This window comes from Calypte anna, chromosome Z (genome assembly GCF_003957555.1).
Source record: "Calypte anna isolate BGI_N300 chromosome Z, bCalAnn1_v1.p, whole genome shotgun sequence".
NCBI lineage: Eukaryota > Metazoa > Chordata > Aves > Apodiformes > Trochilidae > Calypte > Calypte anna.
In genome coordinates this window covers 21,569,112-21,583,977 of record NC_044274.1, presented here as the reverse complement: position 1 = coordinate 21,583,977, position 14,866 = coordinate 21,569,112, and the positions used below count along the sequence as shown (strand labels likewise).

General features: G+C 42.2%; 1 protein-coding gene across 2 annotated transcripts in view; it reads right to left on the bottom strand.

Moving 5' to 3' along the window:
* Positions 1 to 7,231: 7,231 nt before the first annotated feature.
* The window catches only part of SLC44A1 (solute carrier family 44 member 1), a 93,972-nt gene continuing 86,337 nt past the window's right edge, over positions 7,232 to 14,866 (bottom strand). For both annotated transcript variants that reach the window (XM_030467020.1, XM_030467021.1), the window contains one exon: positions 7,232 to 13,848. In XM_030467020.1, the coding sequence (XP_030322880.1) occupies positions 13,825 to 13,848 (24 nt within the window). In that variant the 3' untranslated portion in view covers positions 7,232 to 13,824. The remainder of the gene's footprint in view (positions 13,849 to 14,866) is intronic.

Here is a 14,866-nt window from a genome sequence, read left to right as displayed (position 1 = left end):
ACAAAAAACCAACCAACCAAACAAAAAAACTACAGCAAACCAACACTAGAATTAAAAATAGGCAAGAAAAAGGAACTGAAAAATTAATCACCCTTCACTTAATTATATTTTCATGCCACTGTAAGTAAGGTGTCCTCCATCCCAGGAAACTGGCCGTACATTAAAATACATGAGCTGGGGGTGTAATAAAAGAGAGAATTTGGGTCCAGTAAAACTAGGTCTTTTAACAGCAGGTGATTGCCCCATGCTGGTACCAGCTCTTTGGTAGCATGTCAGTGCCTTTGCATTGGCACTAAGCCTGTGTGATATCTGGGACCCTGCCCCATTTTGAGTTTTTTTCTCCTAATACTGACTCTTTCTTTTTGGTGAGGTAAGTTTCAAAAGGGCCAGTCCACTTGAGTTTGGCCTTCAATTTCACCTAGCTAGTGTGAATTTCTCTCCCCCACTCCCTGCTCCCCAGGAGAGAGAAAATCTTCAGGACACAGTATATATCTGTATAGCTGGGATATAGCTATATATTCTATTCATATAAAGCAGAGCCAAGGGAGTTCATGAGAGCTGCTAGAAAAAAATGAAAGGCACATTACATGAGAACAAAGTTAAGTAGATTTCTCTGGAGTCGCCCATTCATGAAGATGAAGTCTGAGTTCTTCAAAACAAATAGTTCTGTATGTTTCTGGAGTTGCTTCACTCATGCCAATGTGCCTATTAAAATAATCTTTGACCAGTGTTGAAAAGCAGTAAATTAGTACATTTTCTTAGCCACTCCCTATGAAGACTTGGCCCAGAGCCATACATTCCAGGAGTCACTTCACATTTTAAAGTCAGGTTTTGAGAAGCTCTTTGGATAGGAGCAGAAAGAAGACAGGCAAGAAAGATGAACACTGGAGGAGCCCAGGCAGCAGCAGGAGGAAGAGCAGAGAAAGGGAGCTTTCTCAAATGGCTTAAAGCATGGCCACCTGGGAAAGAGTCTGCTTCTCCCTGTTTTTCCAGTAAAGACTGAGGGAGGAGGAAGTAAGAGGAGATGAAGAAATATGAGTTCTAACCTCTAGGGAGGGATGTGCTGGCATACTTCAGTGGAGAAACTATTTGCAGTTTGGAAGAGAGGGAGCATAATTAATAAGGTTTTCAAGCCTGGCTGCACTTTGCTGGGCTGTATAGTCAGCTGCTCTTGTCTGGCCATTAAAAGTGCAAGAATACTGCTTTTCCAGCTTGCCAGCTGGTCCTCCATTTTTCCTTATAAGAGGTTCCCAAAGCAAATCACAGGCAAAGGCTTTTGAGCCATGGTAGACTGCTGCTACTGCCAAGGACACCACTGCTGCCATGTCAGTCAGAGAGGGAGTGCTGGTGGATGGCAGGACACACCATGGAAGACACAAGGCTCTCTAAATCCTGATGCAAGGATTAGCCACTGTCCTCTTAATGGGCTCAAGACCTCACCTTGCTTTTGTGCTGCAGACTGATTTGCCCTCCTCACCTAGGAGAAGCATACACTCTGCACGCACTCTTGTCTACTGCAAAGAGCTTGTTGAGCAGGAAAGATCTGGTTGTATGTTTCCTTCTGGTAGTAAAGTCTCCTGGGCTTCAGTGACAGGCAGGTGGCTGCAAACGCCCAGCTGATGGCACTGTGTCTTCATCAGTCTGCTTTGCCACAGGACAGAGTTCAGTTACCTGCCTGTGACCACTGTCTAGCAGGAATGCCTTAGCTCATTTTGATTGCAAAGTTACCGCCAGTTTGTTGACTAAAGTGGTGGGTTCAGAAAGCTTTGTAACAGGAGGAAGCTCTTGCACAATCAAGAGACAACAGGCAGGGCACAGTGGACCTGGAGGTTGTGGCATGTACAATAATCTTTGCTTTCCTCTTGGGGGCTGCAGATAGCCTGAAAGCCAGAGGACCAGATGGTGAGATCCGCACACCTTCTTCCCAAGGACAGCCAGCTGTGGCTGTGGCCAAACATACCTGTTTCCCTTCCACACAGTGCCCTGCCTGCTCTCTGGGGCAGGACGAGCCATGCTGCAATGAGTTAGACACTTGATGCCTGTCATGGCCTGCTGTCTCCCTCCACTGGGTAGGATGGCCACACAGATCAGTGAAGCTCCATAATGTTTCTCTAGACGTGTGCAGCTGTGCCAGAGACCTGCAATGGAAAGCATGCTGTTGTGGTTCTTGAGAAAATGTCTGTGCATTCACTGTACACAGAAACAGCTGCCTGCTGCTAATGAACTTTGGATGTGCCTGGCTTCTAGAAGCCTCCACTTGCTGGCCAGTTGTTTAGATCTCTAGGGTCTATCTCTGAATGAAAATAAACATGATGCTTGTATTTATGATTTTGTTGCCATGCACAGTCTGCTGTATCAACACTGGACCAACACCTGGTGCTTTCACTTTATTGCTACTTGCAAAATTAAATTGAAAACCACCATGCATAGGGCCTGTGGGTCCTTGTTGAAATCATTTTAGGATAAGATGTTTAAAAGCACTTGGAAGCATACTCAACTCTGCTTGTAGTACAATTCCGAGGGACAGAGCCAAGTGCAATTTAAATTTCACCAGTAACATACTGGAATGGGCCGCCCTGGTTTACCAAGCACTACACAATGACCTGCACAGCAACAGGAACCTTAGCATGGAGGTGCAAGACTGTAGCAATGTTCAGTTGCCTGCATTTAGCTGCAAAGCGAGGAGATTAAACCTTAAAATACCGTGGTCATCAATGGATAATGTAACAGACAGGGCAGAGATTTGAAGTTGCTGTCCATCTGCCTAACTTCACTGACGCTATAGGGGCAAACTAGAGTTGCAGACTGGAGATTGCTTCCATTTTCTTCCCCCAAGGGATGTTTAAACTGTGAAACAGAAAAATTTGATACCTTTCTTCACAAAGAACAGAGACAGAAAGGGAAAGATGCAGAATATTGTTTTAGCTTGGAGGAGTAAAGAGTTAGGGTAAGCTACCATGGCTGTGTGACGTCTCAGGAAGAACAGAGAAGTGTTGTGGAAGGAAGGTCTGTGGGGGGGGGGAAGAAGTGATCATACATGGTTTTCAAGGCTGGAGTCAAGGGCTTCATCTGGGAAAACCACACAGTGCAGCAGAGAACCAGAGGGAGGCAGGCCAAAACTTGGGTGTGTCAGGGAAGAAAAGGCAGATGGTGACACAGAAAGCAGCTGAGCATATGGACAATAAAAGCACAGACTGAGTTTTACCTGTGGCATGATGACCTCCTTTCTGCTCGAAGAAAAAAGAAAAAATAGGACTGTAGGGACTGAATGAGGTAAAAAAGGCAGTTCAGGGGATGTCAGCCTCAGTGACAAGAAGAGAATTTAGGGGTTGAAAGTTACATTTCTGCACCTCTGTAAGGGGCAGGGTTTGTATGTTCGTGTGCTTCCTTAGGAGGGCAGCAATGGATCACAGAATTGCAGATGGATCTGACCTCTTAACTTTCTGCATCTTGCAGAGAAGGCTGGCTGCGCAGAAAAAGAGGGCTGTCAGCAGGGAAAAAAAAAAAAAAAAACCAAAGCAAAACAAAAAACCCAAAAGCACAGTGTGTATGATGAGTCATAACTCTCCTTAAGCACAAGAAGCTGGGGAGTATGAAATGAGTGTTCTGTCCCTGTCCTGTATTTATGGTAACTGAAACACAAAGGGAGAAGATCAACTTTGCCCCAGAGGCAAAGGCAATTCTTGCTACCTTCTGGAGAGGAATAACCTCTGGTGCATCACCTCAGATGGTTCTCTGATAACCTAGCTGGAGGAGGCAAGGACGGGAACTGGGGGAGGTCAGGTACCAGCAATGCCAGTGCCTTCTGCACCATCTCCTGACTCAGGGCTGGGCCAGTCAAGAGGCAAGCTTCTTATCTGTTCATGTTCCTCATGGCACTCATAGGCTGGCTGTGTCCAGCATGGAAATCACACCACGTGCTTGGGCCAGAGCCTACTAGGGGGGAAAGGAGGGAGAAATGCTGACACAAGTCAGTACCTCCTGGACTCCAGAGGTGCAGGGAAGCAGAGGACACATGCTGTTAACACCTGTTAAAAGGTCACTGAGCTGGCAACAGTAGCAAACCACAGAGCAATCCTGGCATGGCAGGAAGCCCATCCTTGTGGTGGGCTCAGAAGGCAGTCGGGGACACAGAGGTAGCAGGTTACAGGAAGGTTCATTTGAAGGCAGCCACTCAGGGTTATCCTGAGCTGGAACTGGTTCAGAAGGTGACTTTGGAGACTGGAGATGTCATTGCACCAGAATTACTTTTGTGGTAAAAGATTTTATGTCATGGGCTCCCAGGAGACACACTGCTCTTTGCTGCTTTGTTAGAAGTCTAATACCAGTAACAGTGGCAGCAGTAATGAGCGTCAGGCTACAGAAGAGTAGTGGTGGAAGAATAGTGTGATGGTGCCAGTCAGGTTGTCCAGGTCTTTGAGCAGGCCCTCTCTTAGCAAAGGTTAAGGGATATGGCAGCTCCCATTATCAGGAGAGGTGGCCAGACCACTTTGGTCTCACACTGCAAATGGCTACTGAAAACTGGAAGTTTTTTTGTACTTTTGTCTTCCTTGGAATTTATATTTATTATATTTAGAACTAGAATACAGCTAAGACCTGTCACATAAGTAATTAAAATGAAGGGATGTCTTATCAATGTTTCTACAGCTGTGTCAGACTCACTCACTCGTCTATTTTTTGATGGGAGCAGGGTTCAGGCCTGTGATACCTTCTTCAAAGCATGAAATATGAAATATTTCATCTACTCACTACTTACTTTTCTTCCACTAAATTACTGAGCTGAGGTGGCTAATTCAGGAGCTTCTTTCACAAGCATTATTTCTCATTTTGACTGCTCTAACAAGGGTCTCAGAAGATCTGTCCTGGTGCTGAATTTTCTTCTGCTTTATTTTTTTAGTGTATCCAAGGTAAGCAAGCACCGAACAATAGATGGAGAGTATGGCAGTAGATGTCAGAAAAAGACTTATCCAGACGCTCTGTGTGCAGGACTGCAAGCTCCATCAATTCCACACATTTATGACTTAAACAGTAATTAGAAATTCTAAATAATTTCTCATTCCACACATTTATGACTTAAACAGTAATTAGAAATTCTAAATAATTTCTCCCTGGGCACTAGCTTATCTTCATTAAGCATCCAACTACCAGCAACTAAAACTGGGTCAGCTCCTCTGTGGCCCTTGGTGGGCGGAAGGAGCCATGCCAGACTTCAGTGGTGCAGGATCTGGCCTCGCTGGTCAGATTTACTGTGGATTCACGGAGGATTTACGGTGTGGTGATGGTTGCATGTAGAGGGTCCTAATCTCCACAGGAGCACCCTTTAGGGACCCAGGGAGCTGTGCTGTCCTGCAAGCAAGGAGACTGGTCCTGGAGTTGAAGCTGGGGAAGAGGGCAGCTTGAGGAGCAGGGGTCCAATGCTAGCATTCAGAGGTACAAGCTCACCACCTGATAGTGTCTGGGCAGCAGGAACTGCTGTGTGAAGGACAAATCTCGCTTTTGCAACTCCAGTCCTCTCTGTCTTGAGGTCCCTGCTCTCCTGCCCCCTAACAGCTTCCTGGGTTTTCTTGCCCACCCCAGTGCCCTCGGGTTTTCCATCCCCTCCAAGCCCCATGTTTCATTATGTTCTCCCCGTATGTGCTTCTTTCATTAAGCCCTCCCTGGGTCATCTTTAGTCCCCATTTTTATTTTTTCTCCCCCAGAAGCTATGAAACTCCCTTGTTTCAGAGTTGATGACATCATCACTGCTTTCCCCAGACAGTGCTTGAGTTCCTTACCAGTGGCAAGGTTAAAGAACCAAAGAGCTCCTGTTCCACAGTTCTAATGCAGCCAAAAGCCAGTGGCGACCAGGTGAGATTTTTGTAGCCTGTATGCAACATGCCTCATGTCCCTAACACCTCTGCTGATGAAGATGTGTGTCTCCAGAGTGTCTTTGCTCTATGTGACTAAACCCATCTAGCCAAGCAGCTTAATCCTTAACAAATCATGAAAAATACACTTGTAGCCACAGGGACACACTTTAAGAGAAATTGCAGTAGTAGAGAAACTGTAGTGAAATGAGGCAACCAGGTGCCACTAATTGCCAGGTAGTGGGCATGAGCTTGTGTTAAGCCCACCTGTGCCTGATTAGGGCGGGCCCCTACTGCGCACGTCTGTGCTCCAAAAGTGACTAGCCTCTCCCTGGCTTCCTCAGGAGTGAGCTTTATTGGCCCCCTAATCCCGTGCAGTAGGGGCTGGCCCTAATCAGGCAGAAGTGGGCTTAACACAAGCTCATCCCTAATCAGGCACAAGTGGGCTTAACACAACCTGGCAATTAGTGGCACCTGGTTGCCTCATTTCACTACACTGCAAGAACACTGAGACATGCAGCAAAACATGTGTGTCCACAGCATGGGATGCTGCCTGTGGGCAGAGGTGATGCTTTATGTAGGGTCGGGTTCCTTCCATCCTATAAGATACTGTGATTTGCCAAAAAGGTTTCATACTTGGCTTCAGAAGTGGTGGTGGTTCCCAAATATAGCTTCATGCAAATGCAGTGCTGAAATTGTTCACAGTGAAGAGTAATACAACCAAGAAATCATCCTTCTGCTTTCCTTAGCAGAGAATTAAAAAACTTGCAGTAAGGAAAGCAGAAATCTGCTGTGCCCATTGGAGGAGAAGAGAAGGCATCTTTGTGACTGCATGAACCTCTGCTAGCAAGATTATGCAGGTGCTGTTGTCAATTGCTTCTTTCCACAGTCTGTCTTCAGCTATCCAGGCATTTTAGAACACCTGCAGCATGGGCATCCTGACTGGGGAGTGGGGAGCATGTACTGGACCTTGCAAAACAAGGAGGCAGCCACACAGGTGGTGCTGTGTGGGGATGTGCAGTTTGCATAGCTCTCCTAAGAAATCATAGGCATAACTGCCTTCCTCCCTTGCTACTCTGCCTTCCCCCTAAACTGTCCCTATAAGGAGCTGCCTTTGCTTTAGAAAACTCCATTCACCACACCCAGCTCTACAAATCATTAGCATCATAAACACTTCCTGGCATCAGGAGCCAGTAAAAGATCCAGCAAAGCATGACCAGCACTGCTGCAGTATTCTGGTAAAGGCTAGGTACCGAGCTAAACAAAGCCAGAGCAAAAGATTTGGATGGACTCTGCTTGATCTCAGGGAAGTGAGATAGCATTCCTAAGAGGAAAAGCAGGGCTGAGCACCCCACAGGGAAGACACAAAACCAGCTTTCTTACTTAAAAAGAAAAACTTTATTTTGATACATTAAAAAATCTATACATTTCTTAGACTAAAATACAGTTTTGCATCAGTATTCTGGCACAATGTCTGTTTACACAGAAAATCTAAGATTAGATCAGCACTGTTAATTTCACTTCTCTTCCTGCATTCACAGCTTGCAGTATAAAACATTTCAAGTTCTCAAGACAACAATAAAGTGTCACATTTGCTTTTTCCATTCCCAAAGGAGGTGACATTACACTGAAAAAAGAAGCACTTGTTAGTTGATCTTGATTCAATGTAAAACACTAAATTAGTTCAGGGCCCTGTTACAAGTATGAGTGAAAGAGGGTGAAAAATTATTCCCAGATGAAGCTTTGATGGACTGTGACAATGCAAGTACTGTGATGCTTTTAAAACCTATTCAGAAGATTGTCCTTTTTTCCTTAGGATAGTAGCTATATTCAGCAAAACAAACCATTGCACAGAAGTAATTCCTTTCTACAGATACAGGATTCTACTTTCTTTCTTGCTCTGAAAAGCTCCAGAGCTAAATAAAAGCAGTGCACAGGGGATGTTGCAGTGAGGCATCTGTGACTAGGAATGTAAAATTTTCTTAACAACTGTGAAGATTCTGCAGAATATTTTCTACCTTTGAAATCATGCTCTACATGGCTCCATCTAACCTCTAGCAACTGCTTTCTGGTCTACATCAGAAACAAAACAGCCTTTCTGTTTCCTCCTCCTTCATTCCCCTAGGAGATACTACCTATTGACCAAAGCACTGTTCTTCTATTGAGAGAGAATCTTCCCTTTTCAGTTTGAGCAGGGAGGGACCCTGCTCAAATAATACTAAAACTGGAGCACGTGCAGTATTTGAGAGTTAAAAATCATGACTTTCAAAGGATATCCAGTCTCTGAAAAACTTCTCATAGGTTTTAAGGGTAATGAGCTTCCTAATCTCACTAAGCCTTTCTGACATACTCCCTAGCTGCCCCTCTTTCATTCATGCCAGAGGGGAGCAGGGGTCCACCTGAGGAATGGTAGCCAGCTATGCTGCCAGCATCTTCTGTCACAGACTTAGAGGGGCCAGATGTCTTTATGATTTCTGCAATTAGGCTATTTCTGCTACAGTCAGCTGGCACATTTGCTTTGAATTCTTGCAACTTTTGTTCCACTATTAATCCCATATTTTAACAAAAAAGTACCAACTGCTTAAGCCTCCAAATTCTGCTTATCAAACTTACACATCACTTATCACTTCACTGAGTAGGGGAGCAGAATCTGATGGTGTGTGCTGTTCTTCTGCTAGTTCTGTTTTAACTGATCTCTGCCAAATGAATGCCAGGTAGTTTAGCCTCCAAATGGCTATTTTTAGATGGATTCATGCTACCTATTTTCCCTAGAAATATCTTCATAATCTTCATGTTTTTAAGAGATTTGGCTTGACTGCATCAGCTTGCAAGCACTGCAAGACACATCACTGCTCCATCCCAGACCAGAAATCCTGCCTTTTATACATGACCCACATCACAAGAGACAAATTTCATCTCTTCTCTCATCTCTCTAAATACAGAAGAAAAAATACCTTGAGAACAGTATTTTCTACAGAACACAAGAAATACTAGAAATTTACTAGTGTCCATAATCTCCTGCTAAGTGATGGAAATAACAGCAGAGATGAAATAGCTGAAAGAGCATTTGAAAATGAGATACATCCATCATCCCAACAAGCTGAATGCAAGAAATGCTTCAAATAGTCTGTTTGGTTTTGTTTTGGGAAACACAAGGTTTTTCTTCCACAAAGATGAAATAGCATTTCTGTGATAATGTGACACACAAACTGCTCAAGAAACAGCGGACTTATGATCAGATTTAGTAAACAGTATCTGCACAGGCAAAGCCATGATTTAAAAAACAAGAATTCTCTTTAGTTATCTACTTTTAAATCTTAAAGAGTCTCTTAAAATGACAGTGCCATGTTCAATACAGCATGTAATATGCACTCAGAACCAAATGATCACTGGATGGTGATGATGAGTATATGTCTGCTACATGCATTTTATTCTGACTCTATAACATACATTCATAGAATACATCATAACCACTCAGAGCAAGCCACTAAAGTGTAGGCCTTGAGGGCACATTAAGTATGTTGTCTCCAACATTGGCTGCTCAATTACCAGAACACTGACACAGAAAGGGCTCGTTTCTGTTTCATATCCCCATTTTGTGCTGAAAGAGTAAGAGCTAGCATCCCCTGCTCCCTCCATGAAAGGGAGCACTATGGAGCAGGCTAACTGCCTGCTGCTGAAAAAGCCCTTTCAGAAAGAAGTAACCACCCTGAGAAGGTGCTGTACAGAAATGCAGGGAGCAGTCTTGGATTAACTCTTGGGTAAGTGGACCTGTATACTGGGTTAGGCTGGGATGGAATTAATTTTGAGAGCAGCCCATTTGGTGCTGGTTTTAGATTTGCAATCAGAAGTGTTCATAACATAACAGGGTTTCACCAGTACTGAGCAGTGCACACCCAGGGTCAAGGCCTTTTCTGTTTTTCATTCTGCCATCCCATCAGAGTAGGCTAGCGTTGGTCAAGAGGGTGGGAGGGCACACAGCCTGGACAGCTGACCTGAACAGACTGAAGAAATGTTCCATACTGTATAATGTCATGCTCAGCAGTAAAATTGGAAGGGTTACAGAGGAAGGAGGGAAAGGGGAGTAAAGTTTCCCTACTTAGCCACTACTTAGAGACCTGCTGGGCATTGGACTCCTGGTGGGAGGTGATGAGTGCCTGCCTTGCTGTCACTTGAGTTTCTTTCTCTGTTTTTTCTCCTCTACCTAATGGACTGTCTTTACCTTGAAGCATGAGATTTCTTGCTTTTGCCTTTCAAGTACTTTCACAACAACATGTAACTGTTTTTTTCACTTTAAGTTCTCCCTTCTAGGACATGCTTTCTTAATTAAACAAGTCCTTACATTACCATGCCAAGCTAAGGCTACATGTAAAATCCTATTCTTTTTTTTGGCAGCTGGAAGTGTGAACACGAGTGACTGGCAGGCTGAAGTTTCAATTCTAAGCTGGCCAGTCCATGCATTTATTCTATCTGTGGAGCAGCAGTGGAACTGAAAAGTGATGGGGCTGCACTCCTAACCACAGAAAGTAGTGGTATCATGAAATGGTATCATACAAAAAAACTCACCTCAAAACTTCAACTCAGCACCTACTCCCCGATTCCCATTTAGACTGGGTAATATCCTGATTCATTATATCAGAAAGTGACAATGTCACATGGCATTCCTATGCTTAAAACGCAATACAGAAATGAGAGCTAAAAGAATAGAAAATTTTATCTAGGGCTGTAAGAAGCAAAAAAGCTGCTGCTCAGCTTCCAAACAGAACACAAAGGAAAATGTTGTGGGAAACAAACAATTTAAAGTATGCCATCATTTGTCTAATTTGAAATCTAGCGGATCAGATATTATGATGCTGACCATCTGCAGAAACCAAATGCTGAGAACCTGTAATCCCACTGACTTGATTTTTAAACCTCAACTGTCCAGTCTGAATCTCCAACCTGCAAACACTGCTTGGTTCAGTGGACTGTCCAAGGAGGTGATCTCTGTCATCTCAGCTGTCTCACCTACTCTTCCTGCAGTGTTATTCCCAATGCAGAACCACTCTCTAGCCAGTCTAGACTGCTTCCCAACAAGTCAATCCATATACTAATTTCAAAAAACAGGTTGCAGAAAAAAAACAACCAAACAAAGAAAACAAACAAAAAATCCCCATCACAACTATCAGACCTCAGCACTTCTATTGCCAACTGTGGATTTACATGTCAAGTGTCCTGCTGCTCCCCTATCCACTCAGGAAGGAAAGCAGAATCTAAATATGTCCTGAAAAGTTGTCTCAAAACATCACTCTTCTGCTTATCTCACTGCACAAGACAGAAATGGATGAGGGCAGCTTGTAGTTTGGTAGCAATAGAACTTCAACGGACACTCAAAATGGCCACTGGAAAGCCTGCATGTGGAACTATTGCCTCTTTGGCATGACTGAAAAGCTCTGCATGCTGGATATACACTCAAGAATGGTGCAGACAATTTTATTAAGAACTTCATAACAGTATAGATTACTCACTTAAACATTACAACTATCCATAGAAAAGTGTTGCCTGTTTCTTTTAAACACCATGTAAATAAAGCAAATTTCTTCTTAAAACAGGATAAACTGCTATAAAAATGGTGAACAGTCAAGTCATACAAAAATACAAGGTTTTTTTTCCCAACTGCAGTCCTACTTGCAACATCAGAGAAAAGCCCCCACCAGGACTTCCAGTGAGCAGAGAACACAAACTTGCTGAACAGTTTATGGCAGGAATTTGTTCTCCAAAATGTGCAGAACACAAGGCTTCAATCAGAGCACTTCCAATAATTCCCAGACAAGATGGAAATTAATTTCTCTGGAAGCAACTGCGCATGTGACAGGTCTCTTAGCTTTGAAATACATTTTTCTAGCATTTATATGAGGCAGTTTTTAATCTGTTGCTAACTATTGATCTACACAAATGTCAGTGTTGAATACCACTGCTGTCACCGGTAGAGTAGGAATCCCCTCTCTCTACAAACTTACGGCTGTTCCAATGCTGCTTCTCAAGTCTGACCTCTTACTTGCACTGAAAGGTCTCAACAATGCTCCAATTTGAATCCCTTGAAGATATGTTTACAACTTCTATACTCAGGGAGCCCTCCTGGTGTCAGCAAAGGTACCTATATGGTTCACTTAAGCAAGTGTCTAAGTACTTACAGGACTGGACAATTCTGTCTCCCCGCCTCCTCAGCAGCTGTAATTTCTAAACGCATTTCTATTTTCATACATTTCATACATTTGGGATTCTGTGACATGAAAAGAGTAAATCCTGGCTTACTGAAAGAAAACTAAACAAACTTAAGTAATCAAATACTTCTAGAAGCAAAAGTGAAATATATCGCTATTGCCAAAAGGCAAGAGCACTGGTTAGCTACATGACACTATGTATTTTTTAAACTTTCTACAGCAATTTAAAAGCCTGGATCCTCTGGAAGGAAGCACAGAGACTTGCTTACTTATCAAACCTCAATAACATGAGATGTGAGTGTCCCTACCTAGACATACCTCTCCATTCCATCACAAAGCTTCTGTAGAAGGGCTCTTCTGCTTCAAAATATTTTCTTGGACTGACAGAATCATTGAGGCATAATTTATTTGTACAGAGCTTCTCTTTAGTGCAACAAGTTTAAAAATTCTGCTCTGAAATATTAACTTTACATTAATAAAAATAATTTTCTTTTAAAAATCGTAACAAAAGCATTATATAGCATAGACAGATCATGAATTCTTAGCAAATACACTTTCAAGCATTTATCATTACATTATGCTGAAGAACTGAGTATTACCATTCATATCTGGGGAACCTTCAGACTGAAAAGAAATGTAAATACCTAAGATTAATAATAAAAAGCATGTTCTCTTGTTTTTATTTGATAACTTCAGATAACTATCCTGGCAGTTACACTTCCAAAGAAATGTTTCTCTGCTCTTTCCCTGTTTTAGCCACCTGCTACAGTACATACAAATATGGGTTAAACAACAGGCAGAGAATGGTCCCTTACACCTACCAAAGCTCTCTGCCTTTAAATGAAATGAAGCATACAATACTTTCTTGTACAGTAGTGCAGTTCATTTCTCTTCCCACCCTCAGCATCATTACATCTAGTCATGAATTAATCATGAGTTTGGCTAAGACTGAGCTTTAATGATCTGTTATTTCAATTGCTCATAAAAGAATCCATACCCTTCAAATGAGCACTGCTGAACTCTGAAGGAGGCTACTGACTCAAGAGGAGTATAGTGGGCAATGAGTAAGAGGGGTAACTAGGGTAAAACAGGAAGATAATTGCATATAAAAATTATCTGTCCCCATTATATAGTTTCTGTTTATTAGGAGATGCAAGGGCTCCCACACACCTGAATACCTGAGGAGTTAGTTATGGTGATGTCTGATACTGATAAACAAAATTGTGCCCCAACGGGGCTGTAAAGTAAAACAACAGCTTACAAACCCGCTCAAACTGAATGATCTCTCACTGAAATCACCTTCAGAGAAACTTGATTTGAGACTTCTGTTCATCTGACTATTTTCCTTACATATAACTATCCTGAATTTAATGCAAATTTAAACAAACTAAATAAGTAAAATTCTCAGCAGATTAGCAGTGTCATGGGAAATCAGCCTCTAAACCCAGTAATCATTTCAGATTATCTTTACAATGATAACTCCTCCAGATTGTAAAGTATCAAGCAGGAAAAAATCAACTTTTCCATGACCACAATGAAAAATTTTAAAAATGAAACAATGATAAAGCTGCTTGTAAAAGCCACCCGTATGAAAAGAGTACATGTTTCACAAAAATAATTGTTAAAAAAAGTATTAAATCCCTGTTCCTTTTCTCTGATTTTGGCTGTTTATATATATGTATGTGTATATATATATATATATGTGTACGTGTATATATATATATATATATATACTGGTTTGGAATGTCAATGGGTTCCAATATGGCTGGCTATTTTCAAGATGAGCTTGCTCCAGAGGCCTAGAAAACAAAGTCATACAGCATAGTCTTAGACAAATGTCAAAGGACAAAGAGAAACTGAGTCAAAGGGGTCACTGAAAACCATAAAGAAAGAAGTGAGAAAAGGTGCTTTTTCTTGTGCCTTGATATAAGAATAGAAGGTCCTAAATGTTTCCTAATCTCTGCTATTAATATCTACTTAAAATATAACTGTACTTAGGGCATTTCAGCTTTAGAACTAATTCCCACGTCTAAGAAATATTTGCATTTCAAGGAGGCTGAAGCAAAACAGTAAAGGCTTTTTTTTAAAAAAAGGAAAAAAAAATTTCAAACACCCAATTTTGGAACTACATTGCTACTAGTATACAATATGAATGATCCCATTTTAGGTGTAAAGAAGCCTTTAAAAATACTTTGGGAAAAGGTGTCAGAAATTTCAAGGAAGTAATTCCTGTGTCCCATCTTTCAGTAAATGAGATCCTGCTATTTCAGAACCTACTCAACTACAGCTATGCATCCAAAGCAAAAAAACATCTGAGAAAACAAGGCCCAGTCAGTTCTAAAGAAGACCATTGCATCAGCAGCAGAACTGGGAGTAATTCAGCAGGTGACATTTAGGCTAGGCTGATGCTCAATATCACCTCCAGCAGTCCTAGGAGAACTTTCAGCCAGTGTAAGGCTCAAGTGCATAGAGTCAAGCTCATAAAAGAGCAATATCACCTCTGACTTGCCATTACTTTGTTTGCCATTTCATGGGGGTGGATGAATAAATGGTTTAACACCCAAGCTTTAGGCAGTCAAGTCTGAGTAAGCAGTCTGTGCTTACACAGACTGGCATCCAAGTGCAAAACCACTTTAGGCAAACTAGTTGCTTGAATTAGACATTAACATATTTTTGGACTTATATTTTTTTGTGTGTGACTTGAAGGTTTGCAAACCCAAATCTTTTTAATAGCAGCTTTACATTTATAGTATTTAGACCACCCTGAAAATCCAAACATTAGCGTCTGTTTGAACAGCTAGAATTACTCCCAGAAGA